We start from the raw sequence: 16,666 nt of genomic DNA, 5'->3' as shown, positions 1-16,666 counted from the left end.
ACATCCGCCTCATTTCCCTTGATCGTGTCACATATATACATTTAGCAAAAAAGAAATTTACCTCATGCACTACAACTGCACAGAAATCTTATCCTTGTTACTATGTGGAGACTGCTGCCGAAAATGTCACCCCAATTAAAACAAATTTAGAGCAAAATCCTGTTTACACGATGACAAATTGGCTTGGAAAGGTCATGTTATCACCTAAAGTGCAAGGGTTAAGATGTGATTTCCATGAATGGAAACAAATAGAAACACTCCATATATAGGTTAAGGCGAGATTTCCACGATGTAAAATTAGTATAGAGTGATTCATTTCTGAAAGGAAAATTTTGTTCTTAAAGTTTATATTATTTTTCATCAAAAGTTGACTTAAAATTAGTCAACAACCAGTTTTTGAACTGCATATTTCAGTGGAAAAAAGCCACACATTTATGTGGCGCAATTACATACGGTCATTGTGCTTTTACACAAAGTCACTGAATACTTTGGCCCAAGATGCACCCTATTTAATTTCATTTAGGGATACAGCGCTATACAGCTGTAAACCCTAGTCAGCCTACACATAATAAACATCGCAACCAGGATCAGCTCCTGGAATTTCGTACAAGCAGACCATGACAATTAGCCGTAGTGCCATTCTACATTCTCAGTAGTGTAATTAGCTGCAGGTCGTCTGACTGATGATCCTCTATTATTGTCCTTTTTCCCCTGATGATGTTTCTAGTACAGATCATAATCTTTGTAATTTCTTGTTTATAAGTTGATGCAGTATCATCAAAGTTTGTAATAAGAATATGACATAAATGCGATAGAAGGCAAAATATTTTGGTCTGCCAATAAGACCGAGAAAAGAAAGAGGTTTGTGTCACAAACTCACACTTGTACCTAGATGTGAAATCAGTTTTGCCATGTCGGTCTATATCCCATTATAGCGAAGCGACAAAAAAATAAGTAAATAAATAAAAATAAATAGAAAGTGGACTGAAAACACTTATAAACATAATCATGTATTTCTCTTAGCACACAGCTTTTGTGCCATATTTTTGAGAGTTAAACTGTTTCTTTTTGTTGGCCTTACCAACACAAATGAAAAATTCAAACATAATTTCTTCAATGTAGGGAAAATTTGAGCATGCTGAAATGTTTGCAGTATTTTCTAGGGTGACACTTAAATTGAAGCAGGATGTATGAATGCAGCTAGATTCAAGATTATAACTGAATTAGGGTGCTTATTGGATGGTTTCAGTAGTATGTGTTTAAAGGCGAAAAATTATTTGGTGTATAATTTGGTAAATTGAATTTGATGCGGAGTGCAATGTGTTCAACATTATGTGGTCATTTTTGAGTTGTTCGTTAAAAAGACAAACTTGGCCTTGAAGTTGGTGAAAAAGTGGGTAGCAATGACAGAAAAATTTCGGGAGGGCAAGAGAGAGAGAAAGAGAGAAAGATACAGAGAGGTAGAGGGGGAGGGAATGAGGGAAGGAAAGAGGAGAGAAAGGACAGAAATCTCACTTAAGCACATAGATGTGAATCAAATTCAAAATAATATTGCATGCTTTTGCTATATCCTGCAGTAGCTTAGCATGACCTTCGGCGCTTCCATAGGATGGAAGGCGATGGGATGACTGATTGCTGCAATCTGCGGCAGTGCTTGTTGTGAACTGGAACTATCTTGTTGCTATTATTTACACGCTTATCAGCTAATTGTGACTTTTTGTTATTATTATTATTATTGAATATTTAATGCCAACTCTGACTGAACTTTCTTATTTTGATAACAAGTTGACTTTTGAGTTTGACTTAGCTTGGTGCTTCTCAAAAAGGAGGGATTTATAACTAACCAAACCAATAGCGGTTTGGTCTTTTTCCTGAGAATCCTCACATTTTCTCTCCTTCATTGTATGAAATTCCTGTTCTTGCTCATTCTTGCAGGTTTGCTCTGGACTGGTTTTCCTCCTGCTCCTAAAATCGAACTTCTTCCCATATCCTGTCCCATCATATTCGGTTGGCATCCCTTGAATTTAGTAGCGTCTGAGCACTATTGGGCTTTGCCTGGCTTCGGCCGAATGTTATAAATGAAATTCATAACCTCAAAAGAAATTGATTGCCTGACCGCGCACTCATTCAAGCGCGGTCATTAACTCACAATGACTCCTGACACGCTACATTGACTTCTGCGCATGCTTGCGTGTATACGCTAAGCGTTACGGCAATGCACACGCGATGCCGTTGCGTTTCTGTGATTGGTAGCTCTTGTTGTCGGCGCTAATGTCAAGTTCGCCTGGTCGGTTCTTTTTGTAGGGTAGGTTGTAATAATCATTAAAACTGATTATATTTAACAGCGTTTTATGGCATAAAATAACATAAAATGCCACTTTGATTTGTTATATCAGATACGACGGTAATGAATGACAATAATAACTTTGCACCATCTATTTTGAGTTCATTGTGTGAAATTGTCGAGTTTTGTTTTGGGCCTCGGTATTTTTCCTTGGGCGCTACCACGCCCTCGGAAGAATACCGAGGCCCAAAACAGAACCCTCCAATTTCCCACAATGACCTCAAAATAGGTGATGCTTGTTATTATTGTCTAATAAATAAAATATTTTTGGGCAGTAATTTTCATATCCTACATTGTATTATTTTCTTTTGTTACATTTACAGAGAACATTTCCTTGAGCTGGATTGCCAGTACTACTTCAATGTTTACACGTTTTCCCTTCATTGTATGAAATCCCTCTTATTGTATTATTTTTAAGCAGTAATTTTCATTTCCTACATTGTATTTTCTTATGTATTTACAGAGAACATTTCCTTGAGCTTGATTGCCAGTACTACTTCAATGTGGATGCAGATGTACAGATTGTTCAGCCATACACTCTCAAATTACTCATTGAACAAAACAGGTAATGTATTATGTACACTACTGTAAAAACTTGATAGTTAGCATATGTGCTCACTATCGAGCGCTTTCAAAACATGCAAACATGAAGAGCCCCATCCACAATAATGTAAAGGGTTTTGAACAAATCATTGATACACATAGTTAACATGTAAATCTGCAAATGTGTGTCTCAACCCCATTAGCTCAGTTGGTAAAACGCCGGGCTTTGATACAATTTCCATGTTTTTAAAAGCGCTTGATAGTAAGCACATATGCTAACTATTGAGTTTTTACGGTATAGTGGCACAAATGGTATGGGCTCCTACTCATAATTAGAAGGTTGTGGGTTCAAACCCAGTCGTTGTGCACTTAGACAAGGCCTTAACAGCTTGTCTCTTTCCACCCAGGTGTTTAAATGGTTGCTGTTAGGAAGGGAAAACTCAAATTGCTTATCGAACAAAAACAGGTAATGTATTATGTACACTATAGTGGTGCAAGTGGTATGGGCTCCTACTCTTAATTAGAATGTTGTGGATTCGAACCCAGGCGTTGTGCACCTAGACACTCCTTACCTCTATTGTCTCTTTCTACCCAGGTGTATAATGGGTACTGTTGGGAAGGGAAAACTCAAATTGCTAATTGAACAAAAACAGGTAATGTATACACTATAATATAGGCGGCTGTAGCACAAGTGGCATGGGCTCCGATAATCAGTTGGTTGTGTGTTTGAACCCAGGCTTAGTGCACAAGGCTTTTCCTATAATATTCCTTCCACCCAGGTGTATAAATGGGTACTGGCATTTAGTGTTAGGAAGGGAAACACACTTGTTCAGGAGAGTCTGGACCAAATGCTATGGAAAAAGAGATGGGTATTATGTTCGTTCCATCAACCGCCCATACCCCTGTAAGAGCCTACACAGTGACTTTGCAACAAGCAAACAGATATTAGTTTATTAACTGCCCATGCAAATCTGAATCATGGTCTGAAACATATGATACACTGATGATGATGGATGAATATTTTGTGCCTTTTTTACGTATTGTTGGTTTAAACAATGTAAAAAATAAGCGCCCACCCAAGATGAATTTGTTAAGCGCTCTAGGCAGTTAATGGGACGAATACGGTACTTGTACCCGTGAGTACTGCTGCAGCACAAGCTGTACCTACATGTATATGACGTGTTGTAGTTTCAGCCAAACAGTCCATCCTTTTTTAAAGAACTAATTTTCCAGATTAGAGAGAAAGACATTCCTCTTGATATCCTGCCAAAAAGACCTCCAAAGAAGGGTCAAAGAGATGGATATTTATTTTGGGAAATTGTCACAAATGCGCAAGTCCAGTTGAAATCCATACACCCCCTATGGAAGACATGACCTTAATCTCCCACACAGGGGGTGTATATTTGTTTTATACCCCCCCATTTGAAATTCACACTCCCTGTGTAGAAGATTAAGTTCATGTCTTCCATAGGGGGTGTATGGATTTCAACTAGAATAGCCCAATGCTTGAGGGTTAATTGGCAACCCTGTATATTTACATTGTTGGTATCTTGTATCTATACACTAGGATCCACAACATGCTCAGCCATCAGGGCACAGTTCTGTAACCCCAATACATTTGTACATTCATTGAATGACCTTTGAAAATTTGGGGACAAAAACTCATACTCTGTAACTTGAGGTCAAATTTGGTCTATGGCTGTTTAATTGAGGTTATTGAACTATGCCATTGGGATGAGGCCATTGTGGTCCATAGTGATAGCTTTGAATATTATAGCTTCAAAATGTAATGTGATACCTCATCAATTCGGCTCTATCACTAGGATCCACAACATGCTCATCTATCATGGCACAGTTCTTCAACCCCAATACATTTTGTACATTCATTTGAATGACCTTCGAAAATTTGAGTACAAAAACTCATACTCTGCAAATTTTGTACTATGATTGTTTGATTGAGGTTATTGAACTATGCCATTGGGATGATGCCATTGTGATCCATAGTGATATGTTTAGCTTCCAAATGTAATGTGATACCTCATCAAGGCTCTATGACACTTGATGCTCGACTCGTCTAGACTTTATTTGGTTACCAACGTTGTACTTTGCCAAAATTGAGAGAAATTTAAAGGAAAGAGAATGAAAAAAGGGGAACAACGGTGGACCATTTGTTGCATAGCTTCAGGCGGTAGTTGGTCTTGGAATATGTGAGGAAGCGTGTCTCAATCTAGGCAACTTAGTCATACATATAAATCATACTTGTTGTTACGATAAAGCTGTTATTGCATGTAGTGTGCTTTGTCCAAAGATATTATACTCAAAATTGCACTATAGGCTCATTCCATGTCAAATCACCCAAATAAAATGTAATTTTACACCTGACCTCCTTATGTAACTTTTTTTTATAAAATCATAACGCTGTAAAAAAGTACTGTATTTATTTGATCTATAATTGAAAACCCTGGCGCTTAAATCGTTCACAGAGAGGGGGTAGGGACTTATTAAAACGAATGAAAGTAAAAATATTGGGAATTCACACACGAATTATAAAACTACAGCACAATTGAAGTCAGAATCATCATAATCCTTTATCAGGAAGGCTTATGCTGGTTTCATACTTTCTGCCGCTGAGCGGCGTGACGCTTTATCATGCCACTTGCACTTGTTTTTGTTCTCATACGTCAGAGCGGCACCGCTCGGAGTTGATTTGAATTCAACTCCCAGCGGTGCTGCCGCGGCGGCAAAGTGGTGGAGTAATTGATATATCGGCATGCCGCTGGTCACCGCAAGCGTTTTTAGTGCGACTGCGCAGTGAAGTAAAATCATCTTCAGAGCGGCAAGTGGCAGGAAAGTATGAAACCAGCATAAGATGTTCATTTTTGTTTAGATATTTGACAGAAATAAGTTGTACAGACCTGTGCATTGAAATGAGGGTGAGTGTGATCGGAAATTGGGTAACATTTGGTGAAAAAATAGGATTTATTCAAATTTCCATAAAAAATGGTTTTAATTTGGTGGAAAGGATTATATTTTAATAATCTAAAGAAAAAGAAAAATTTGTCGCAAATTTTGTGTGTTCCGTGCCGCTAAAGTTGCGTGCATTATTTGTAGCATGAGGGATTTGACACTATGTTGCATTTTATGAAAATACTTCTCTTAGGAAGAGATTATATGCTATTGTCAATTTTTGTTTACAGACTATTAGTACAACCCTTGCTACAGGAAATATCAATGAGATTTTTAATTGGATGTCGTCCAGAAGATAGGAGGGGTCATGGAAGGTGAACTCTAGAAATTTTGTCCGTCCCTCACAGATAAAAATCCAAAAAAGTTTTTTCTCTGAGAAACATTTCAAGGAATTAAATTAGCATATACCCTATCTATCAATATTAGTGCTCACCTTACTGGAGATAAAGAAACTAAAATTCCCAATCTTTAAATCTAAGAGTTATTAGTCCTTAATTAATGTGAGGGACGGACATGTCCGTCCCTCACACTAACTTATTTTGGATGTACAGGTACCAATGTATGTTGAGTGAAAATATTTTTGTTTACATATCAATAGTGCAACCCCTGCCACATGAAATATCAATGAGATTTTTAATTAGATGTCTTTCAGAAGAGAGTTGGATGTCATGGAAGGTGAATGCTAGAAATTTTGTCCGTCCCTCACGGATAAAAATCCAAAAAAGTTGTTTCTCTGAGCAATATTCTAAGGAATTAAAATAGCATACACCCCATCTATCAATATTAGTGCTCACCTTACTAGAGATAAAGAAACTAAAATTACCAATTTTTAAATCTAAGAGTTATTAGTCCTTAACTAATTAAGGGACTGACATGTCCGTCCCTCACACCAACTTATTTTGGATGTACAGGTACCAATGTATGTTGAGTGAAAATATTTGGCCACTAAATATTAAACCCAATAATTCTACCCAGTCAGAGAGACTGTCTAAAACAAATTCATGCCAATCCCAGAAGGTCATGCTCCCAAACATTTGGAATTGAAGATCCTGTTGCTAAAAAAGAGGGTCTGTCCGTCCCTCACACCAACTTATTAAAATTAATATTATTGTTAATTACTGCTTCTTTATCAGTAAAACTACAATTGGATATTGAAAACAAACAGCATGAAGTAAAACTTCTGTGTAATTTGAAATTAAAAGTGAAATACACACTGAATAAGATATTTAGGCCATCATATGTCCGTCCCTCACAGACAAGCTGTCCGTCCCTCACACAAGCATTTAGCGGGTATAATCATATGATATTTCCACTGAACTTGAATTATTTTGACAACTGCATTTCATTTAGATGTCAAGGATAGCATTAGGGGTGGATTTGGAGAAATCTTGCCAAATTTGAAATTTTGTAACATTTTGTCCGTCCCTCACATAGAAAATGTCCGTCCCTCACATAAACTTTGGACCCGCTTCATAGGCGCCTTGAAAACAAACTGAGTCAAATTTCTTAATTTTTGGAGGGATGGAACATTACTCTTTCATGAAAAGTATATATTGATTAAACATGTGTATAAGTTTCAATAGAAAACTTGAAGATGTAACTAATGGTGGTGATTGCTTATTCTATTGATTTCCGTCCCTCACACGTGAAAATTTTGTATAGCGAAATAATTGATGCACATGTGGCAACATTTTCATGCATGAAATAACTATTGGTCGAAGGGTTATATATTAACCTAACTTAAAGGAATAAATTTTAACAAGGGTTAATTAAACACAGCAATTAATCTATTGATGTCCGTCCCTCACGTGAGGGACGGATTCCGATCACACTCGGGTGCCTAGACAGTTCCCAGGGAGACGGTCACTTTCAAAATTATGTAGGGGTGTAAGTGGAGGGGCTATAGTAATTAGGTCAATTATGGTACGTGAATTGGAACTTAAACATGATCATTTAAGTTAGAAGGTTTAAAAATGTAAATCTACTGCCATAACTATTATCCAAACCTGGAGAAATGAAAGTCTGCAGCATTAACACTAATACACTTGTCACTTGTTGATTTGCGATTGTGTCCTCTGGGTCAGTAGGAAAAGCTGGGGACAAAAAGGTATAATACTGTTAAGCATTTGTTCTGTTCTATCAATTGGTGTTGCTTACTGCCATGGGGTGATATCCCAGTTGTAAGGTAGGGTTAGACTGTGGCTCAACACCCCACTGCTCTATGCTGTGTGCCATGAGGGGCAGGGTTGACACATTGGGCTATTCCATTTAAAATCCACACTACCCCTGTGGAAGATTTAGCTGAAGTCTTACACAGAGGGAGTATGAGTTTTGATTAGAATAGACAAATTGGGTAACTTCTATTTGAAATACTCACTCCTGTTGTGGAAGATATATGAAAGTCATAATAGGGTTTCAAAATGATTAACTCTGACCAATTACATTTGAAAAGCATACTCCCCCTGTGGAAGATATTTCCAAAATCTTCCTCAGGGGTAGTGTGGATTTCACTGGGAATAGCCCACTTCAAAGACAGAACAATTGGATAATTTTACACGTCATAAACTCGGGTTACTTAACGCAAACGTGGGCTACTCATTCCCTCCAGATGCTTGAAGGAAATGTTAACGTTCTTTGTGTATCATATATGAGCCATCAATATAGCCCAATCTTGCATTGAAAATGCCAGTCATAGTAAAAAAGTCATTGGAGAACCCCCAACCATTACCACGACAACAACAACACAAGCCATCACCACGGTGACAGTACCTCATTTTCCAGTAGTATCATGGGTGGTTGATCGTGAGTCATGTCGTGGACGCAATATGACATGAATTTATGTGGGTGATTAAGAGCAGTTTAAAATGAAATTTGATTAGAGCGTCTGACCACATTTAGCTGTAGCAGACGATGCTGTCTCATAAATCAGATATTATGGGCTTTATGAGGATTATGTGATAGATAAATTTTATAATAGGTCAATGACATGAATTTTTAAGTTACAATTGGTGAAAATCATCTTTAAATTGTTTCTACAACAAAAGTTTGACTAGAGATAAATTGTAATTCGAGTATTTCTTCTCATTGGTAGAATTTCATTGCAGAGCACAACTCCAGTTGGCTCAATTCGCCAGCGAAGTGGTTACATGGAATGATTTGGGCCACCGTGATCTGCAACATTCTGTAAAGTGTTTGGGCTTGTGGGTTTGGCAGCACACTAAAAAGATCATCGCCCTGCGGTCGGGTCACAGTTTTATCCATGGATTTATTTATTTATTAGGGCCTATATTAAGTGTCATTGTTGAAACTTGTAATGTGAATATGGCAAGAATCATATTTCTGACAAGTTGAGTGCAAATACTTTTTCTATACCACTCTACCCTCTGGAGATGAAGGTTGGAAAAATTATTCAAATTTGGCCCATGCACCAGATATGATTATAATGAAGACAGCGATAAAAAGACTAAATCGCGTCTGACTTCAGGGCAAAGGCGCGCCGTAATTGGTGGCCGACCAGTGTAGTACGGCATTTTCTATCTAGTTGTCAGAATTTCAGATGTGAACTTGTCTTTTTATCTCTGTCTTTCACCCTGCAATATGTCTTGCAACATGTGTCCCAGTGTTTCTAGATTAAAATTGCATAATTTGGGCAATTTTGGCAATTTCAGTATAAAAGTGTAATAGGTATCGGGCTAATTCATTTAAAGTTCATACTCATCCTGTGAAAGATTTGGCAAATCTTTTCCACAGGGGGAGTATGAATTTCAAATTGCATTTAGCACATTAACCAACTCTATTTGAAACTCGCCCTCTCTTTGTGGAAGGCTCAAGTTGTATCTTTCTCAGAGAGCGACCCCCTTCGTTCACCAGGTCACTTGTGCCTGGGCGAAGTTTCGTCAGCGTTATCTCCTAGATTTCAGCTATTAATGCCTAGATATGCCTGACATAAAAAAAAAATTCATTCCATTTGAAATTCTTACTTCTGTGGAATATATTTTCCAAACTTTTCTACAGGGGGAGTGTGGATTTTAAATGGATGATCCCATTTCTATTGGAAACCTAGAATTCCAAAACAATTTTAATTTTGTCTTGGACACTATCACAGCATTACCACCTTAACATTCCCTCTGTGCAACACAAATAAACAAACATTTTTATTAATTAATGTTGACGATGGGAGGACCTTTTTAATACTGCCTCCAAAAAGCCTGAAAAATGTTGCACTATTTTACAATAAAAGGTTAATTCTAAAAATCACCCATTGTAATAAAATACGAGATACAGCACATGCAGTACACCACATTCACTATGTGTGTATGTATTATACAAAAAAAACATATAACAAATAGAAAAAAAATCCCAAAATTCTTGACAGAAATAATTACAAGCCAATCAATGTCTTATTAAGTACCCCTAATAAAAGAAACTCCGTTCTGCTCCTTGTTTTAATCTTATCACTTCCTGTCACCAGGGTTGCCAAACCCTTGATTTGGTAGCCCAATTGGGTGACTGTAGAATACTTGCCCCACAATTTATTACAATTTCCTCTCCTCCATAGAAAGCAATGATGAAAAATACAATTGCGCTACTTTTCAACATTGGTTCCCATGATTTTCGGTAGTTTACTGTTCCGTAGATACTAATGGTTACGAGAAAAATTGGGTGACTTTTTAGTGATTTGCCCCGCAATTCAGGATGAAAATATTAGCAACACTGCCTCTCACCTTGATTGACCTACGAGTAAGCCCTGTCTCAGATCAACATTTTCCCAGGAGGTTCAAGCCTAAACATTTTGACATTTAGTCAGGGTTGCCAAACCCATGATTTGGTAGCCCAATTGGGTGACTTCTGAAGAATTTCCATGCGACTTTTGACAAATTTCTATCTCATAAAAACCAATGTTTAAGAAAACAATTGGGCCACTTTTCAACATTAGCTCTGTGACTTCCAGTAGTTTCCTGTCCCATAGACACCACTGGTTAAGAGAAAAATTGGGTGACTTTTTGATTATTTGACCCACAATTTGGGCTGTTTTTTTGCAACCCTGCGTTTAGTCATTGTACAATTAATCGTTCAAGCGACTTTCTCTTGGGACTTACGCTGTTAATAAACATTATGCTATCATATGACCTCCCTGTGGACCTGCTATTATTCATTGGTTTCTTTTTAATAGTAAACTGAGGGTACTTAAACTTCCATGATGGTAAATACAATTTCTATATTTCCGTCTTTATTTTGCTTACATCATTTTGTTTGGCTTATCAAAGAGGGGAATGTCACATTGTGGTATTTCTTGACCTGCCGTAGAGGTCTATACCTATTTATGCGAGTGGCATTTAAATTTGAACATGTTTTATGGATTTTTTTGAAGAAATTGTATGCAAAAATAACTGTTGGCATCTCTAAAAAGCATAATAGATCTTTTCAGCAGCCATGTTTGTTTGTTTATTTCTTCTTTATACTGGGTCCATATTCAGGGGAAAATTTAAGTATTCCCCTGTTCTTCCATATGGCCCAGTTAGCCATGCAGGCCCGTAACCAGGGGGTGGATGCCCCCCAAAGCCCATAATGCCCAAAAGGTCCCCTTCTTTGACTCAAAAAGTCCCATTTGTGAGGGTCGAGCGTAGCGAGTGACAAAATTGGGGATTTTTATGCCTTTTTGGTCAAAAAAGTCCAAATTTTTGAAAAAAAAGTCCACTATTTAAAGTCTGCCCCCCAGTCCAAAAAAGGTCTAAATTTAAAAAAAAAAAAGTCCACTTTTTCAAAATCAGCTCCCCCCAAATAAATCCTGGTTACGGGCCTATCAGCAGCTGATCGGAAATCTTTGTAAATGAGTTCAGAAAGATTATTTATTCATGGTTTATTGAAACACTCGTTGAATTGATGTGCAATTCATTATAGAATTCTACAAACTGTATGACATATAGAATATCAGAAAGCACAAGCACAAGACTTCTTCCAACAACCAATTCCCATGGTGAGAAATGTCCGCAGCTGAAAGTGTAGACAATTGGTTATGGAAGAAATGTGGAAATGGAGAGGTCTCTCGCCTTGATTCAAATGACCAATGATGGAGTTGATAAAACAACCAAAATATAATAAACTAAAATATTCAGATACATTTGAAATTATACAGCCCCAGTCATGTCACTTCTAACAGTCATGCAAATATACATACAAAGCAAACACCCCTACCAAGCAAACACACACACCCCAACTGCACATCCCCCACATTCAAAAGTACTACACTCAGATATATAGTATACCTGAACACACCCACACATATGACCTTTATGCACAAGTCACACATATGCCAATTAAAAAACCCTGCAGACACTACAAAAGCCGCAATCAATCACATCTCCACCCCAATATTCACGCTAATTGATGCATTTTGTTTGTTGTTTTCCTTTCAGGCCAATCCTAGCACCTCTTGTTTCAAGACATGGTAAATTGTGGACCAATTTCTGGGGTGACCTGACGCCTGATGGCTTCTATGCCAGATCTGAAGATTATTTGGAGATTGTCAAGTATAAAAGACTGTAAGTAGCTCAATAAATGGTGCATTATAAGAAATGTAAAGAGCGATATTCTTAAACCTAATGGTAGAGATCAAAGTTTTCCGTTTTCTAAAAGACAAGTTCCATTTTGTGAATTGGAATACCAGTTTCCGACAGTTTTCAAATATTGTCAGCATGAATTTGGAATGTTTAAGGGGGTACTACACCCCTGCCCAATTTTGTGCCTATTTTTGAGATTTACACAAAAATTATAGCGCATTGGTGACAAGTAAGATATGTATATCATTGGGGCAAGGACTACAACTACTGCACTGGAAATTTTATTTCAGCACAGACAACAGTTGTGGAGTTACAGTAAAAAATGAGGGAAAACCAATATTTGATCAATAAATCAATAACTACTTGCCTTGAGTAGCTGAATTTTCAGTGCAGTAGTTGTAGTCCTTGCCCCTGTAATATACATAACTTATTTTCACCTATGCGCTATAATTTTTGAGAAAAATGCAAAAATAGGCACAAAATTGGCCAAGGGTGTAGTACCCCCTTAATGCAAAGCAAAACATAGAATAACATTAATTAGTCTGACAAAGTCTGCTCCAAGAAGTTATGAAATAAACTGGTTTTCCACCAAACTTTGATGTCTACCTTATGGCCTTCCAGCCCTATTTCCTTCATAGTTGTCTTCAGGTTTTGCTGTTTTTGTTGCTTTTGTGTAAACAATTTTGGTTTTTGGAAATGAAAGTTGGGAATTAAACCGAATTAAACTGTTGTTTCTTGCAGTGGTGTGTAGAATAGTGCACATAAATTTTACATACCTGAATTGAATTGAACTGTTTCTTTTTGCAGTGGTGTGTGGAATGGTGCTCATATATCTATACCTGAGTTGAATTGATCTGAATTTAACTGTTTCTCTTTTTGCAGTGGTGTATGGAATGGTGCTCATATTTCTTATACATACCTGAATTGAATTGATGTGAATTTAACTGTTTCTCTTTTTGCAGTGGTGTGTGGAATGGTGCTCATATGTGACATGATCAAGGGGAATGAGTCACATGTCGACTCTAGCCGAAAATTTTACATATGTTTATAAAGAGGGCATTTAGAGCTTTAATATACTTATACTGAAAACCCTATGTTGATATGACTTTTCTTCGTGAAGTTAATCAATTGCTGGAAACAATATAAAACAAAAGAATTTTAACACTTTCTTTTCCAATATCTTAAAATCAATATTAGCGACATCCGACTCATTCCCCTTGATCGTGTCACATATATCAATATATATCTCTGAATTGAATTAATCTGAATTGAACTGTTTCTCTTTTTGCAGTGGTGTATGGAATGGTGCTCATATATCTCATATGTACCTGAATTGAATTGAACTGTTTCTCTTTTTGCAGTGGTGTGTGGAATGGTGCTCATATATCTTACATATACCTAATCAAAGGCGACACCCTCAGGGAGCACCCACCAAACTTTGTTATAGAAGGCCTGGATCCAGACATGGCCATGTGTAGAACTTACAGGGAGAAAGTAAGTTACACTTTGGGCTATTCGAGCTGAAATCCTTACACCCCCTATGGAAGACAAGACCTTAATCTTCCGCACAGGGAGTGTGAACTTCAAATGGGGTTACCTTAATGGGTGACTTCTTTTGAAGTCTACACCCCCTATGTGGGAGATTAAGGTTATGCATTCCATAGGGGGTGTATGGATAGTACCTGGAACAGCTTATTCAATCAAGGTGGAAATATCATATATAATGAAATTAGACCATTAGCTTGACAGGAAAAACAATTCCACTGTTATATACTGTATCCAATATAATGTCCACAATCATAAATTCCTGTTGAGTGAATGTTCTTAGTCATTCGGTAGCTGCAACCAGAATTTTGGAAATAAATCTTAAGACCCCCCATTTACACAGAGCCTGAAATCGACTTTTTGACTTATGTTTGCGTGGAAACAGGGTCGCTGCGTTTTGAACTTGACTTTAGAAGTCGACTTCTAATGACGACCTGGAGCAACTTTTGTCGAATTGGAACTCAAATTTTGCAGTGTAAACTAACACGCAATTAGAAGTCAAGCTCATAATGGTTATTTGAAGCAAGAGCAAGTGAAAGCGTAGAAGTTGTTTTGAAATTGACTGCCATGTAAACATGCGTCAACAAGTAATTTATGCTAATCCTTAGTCGCAGTCTGAATATGATGTCGCGATTGAAGCCGACTTTTCTCTGTGTAAACAGGTCTAATACTACTAATACTGGAAATTACTGTTTGCAACTTTGGTGGTTCCAGATGCAATGTAGTAAAGTTGTAAAAAGTAAGTTTGAGTGTTAGCTTTACCTCCAAATGCTATATTTCCTGTTGTTTGAAGCTAAACCAAACTTGAAGTAACTTCTATGTGGGTGTGTGGGATGATTGACATTGTGCTGGGTTATATTTATTCAAGCACCAAGGATTTGGATTTCAGGCATGTTTCATGTCTGTAGAATAAATAATTCACAAATGTTATATGTGCAATTGTTCCCGCAGGGGATATATTAGTCTTAAGAGTTTCATAGCTGCCATGTATGATATCGTGGTATTATAGGTTCACCATCTCAGTGATTTAGTTAATGCATCGCATCTTTATCTAAAGGGCAGCCATTAATCAGTGCCAAAGCATTGCTTTCCATACGGGCCCTCTTCTGAATGTAATCAGAAAGGATTGGTAAAGCCAGCGATTTCATCCTACTCTTTTTGAGACTGACTGTGATATTGCGGGGTGGGGGGGGATGTTCCACAGGGTAGCAGGGGGGCATCCAAATATTGGGGGTCTTGAGGGAGGGGGGAAATCTTAATTTTTTACTTGAACCATGAATGTTAAGTTCTAAATGGAGAAAAAGGGATGAATCCAAAAATTTTGAACGGATGCGAGGAGGGAACGCAACATTTTTTGTCAATATTATTGTCAAAACTCCCATTCCCCTGGTGTTAATATTGAAGGGTTTTCTAAATGTAAATTGTTTTGATGCAAAGTTGGCCCCTTTCCTACCAATCTGTAACATATCCTTACTCAGTTATACTAGTTCGGTTTACAGAGCTTCATCATCAATCGCTTCGTGTGTAGCCTAAAATGATATCTGATATTCTAGTTATACTAGTTTGGTTCAAAGAGTTTCATCATCAGTCATTCCGTTGTAGCCTAATATGATATCTGAAGTTCTTTACTTTAATATGAAATTCCTGAAATAGCTTCAAGTTCCTTCACCTAGTTATCGTAAATGTTGAATGTTCTCAAAATGTTGATGGAAAATTTTCCAAATTATTCCACTGTTGCATCATCACATACTACCCAGCAGCTATTATTCTGTTCAGTTCCCAAGGCTTCCTATTGTTGCTTGATACAGAGATAGAGCAGAGCTGCCAGGGTGCTCTAGTTTACCTATATAACTGATAAAACTACCTCAGGGGATATAGGTAAAGCATTCCATTGCCAGATTAATACTACAGATATGAACTAGAATAACAAAAGGATCAAAATACAGCGATTTTGTAGCCCAATTGGGCGACGTTTGACAAATTCTCCCGCTACTTTTGACAATTTCCTGTCTCGTAGAAACCAATGGTGGAGAAAAACTTTGGTGATATTTCAAAATTGCCTCCTGTGACTTTCAGTAGTTTTTAGTCTCATGGTAACTAATGGGTTTAGAGATAAATTGGGTCACTTTTCAATTATTTGGGCTGACATTATGGCAACCCAGTCAAGATCTAGTTTATAGACCCATTTTGCAGTGATGTCACATGGCGCCTAGCCTGCACAATTGGGTTACCCTCCAAAGGCACCTTCCTCAGTGCACACTTCAGAAAAGTTCACCACACCATGCTAAAAATATGGTTCTTTTTGAAACTTTCAAAGTACTTGTGATTGTAAATTCCTTTTATTTTTCAAATTTTCACAGGTTTGTAATTCACTAAAGGGCTCACTTACCCATTTCAAGTATTCTAAAACCAAAGTATCAATCTTGAAGTACAGGATGTATACTGAATCAATTGAGTGACTTCTGCACTATATTCAGTAAAAGTGCCCAAATATTTTGAATGTCTTTACTTTTGACTGGATATTGGGCTATTTTAGTGCCACTCACCACCCTCTTGGTGTCTTGCTCGTCATATCTGAAAAATTCGAGGTTGTATATAATTTGTCATGTGGTGATATTACCTAGTTGAGCCAATCCTAGTGAGAGCTCTCCCTGTGGTTCATTTAGAATTGGGTAAACAAAAGGGTTATGAACCATGAGTGTTTTCT

The 16,666-nt window shown here is 37.4% G+C and overlaps 1 protein-coding gene across 1 annotated transcript in view; it reads left to right on the top strand.

The window, feature by feature from the left end:
* The window catches only part of LOC140168247 (procollagen-lysine,2-oxoglutarate 5-dioxygenase 1-like), a 121,132-nt gene that overhangs the window by 29,574 nt on the left and 74,892 nt on the right, over window positions 1-16,666 (top strand). The window contains exons 11-13 of the mRNA XM_072191583.1: window positions 2,808-2,909; window positions 12,271-12,396; window positions 13,776-13,908. Coding sequence (XP_072047684.1) covers window positions 2,808-2,909; window positions 12,271-12,396; window positions 13,776-13,908 — 361 coding nt within the window. The remainder of the gene's footprint in view (window positions 1-2,807; window positions 2,910-12,270; window positions 12,397-13,775; window positions 13,909-16,666) is intronic.

This window comes from Amphiura filiformis, chromosome 13 (assembly GCF_039555335.1).
Source record: "Amphiura filiformis chromosome 13, Afil_fr2py, whole genome shotgun sequence".
Taxonomy (NCBI): domain Eukaryota; kingdom Metazoa; phylum Echinodermata; class Ophiuroidea; order Amphilepidida; family Amphiuridae; genus Amphiura; species Amphiura filiformis.
The sequence above is the reverse complement of the archived record's forward strand: the minus strand, read 5'-3'. Positions and strand labels throughout refer to the sequence as shown.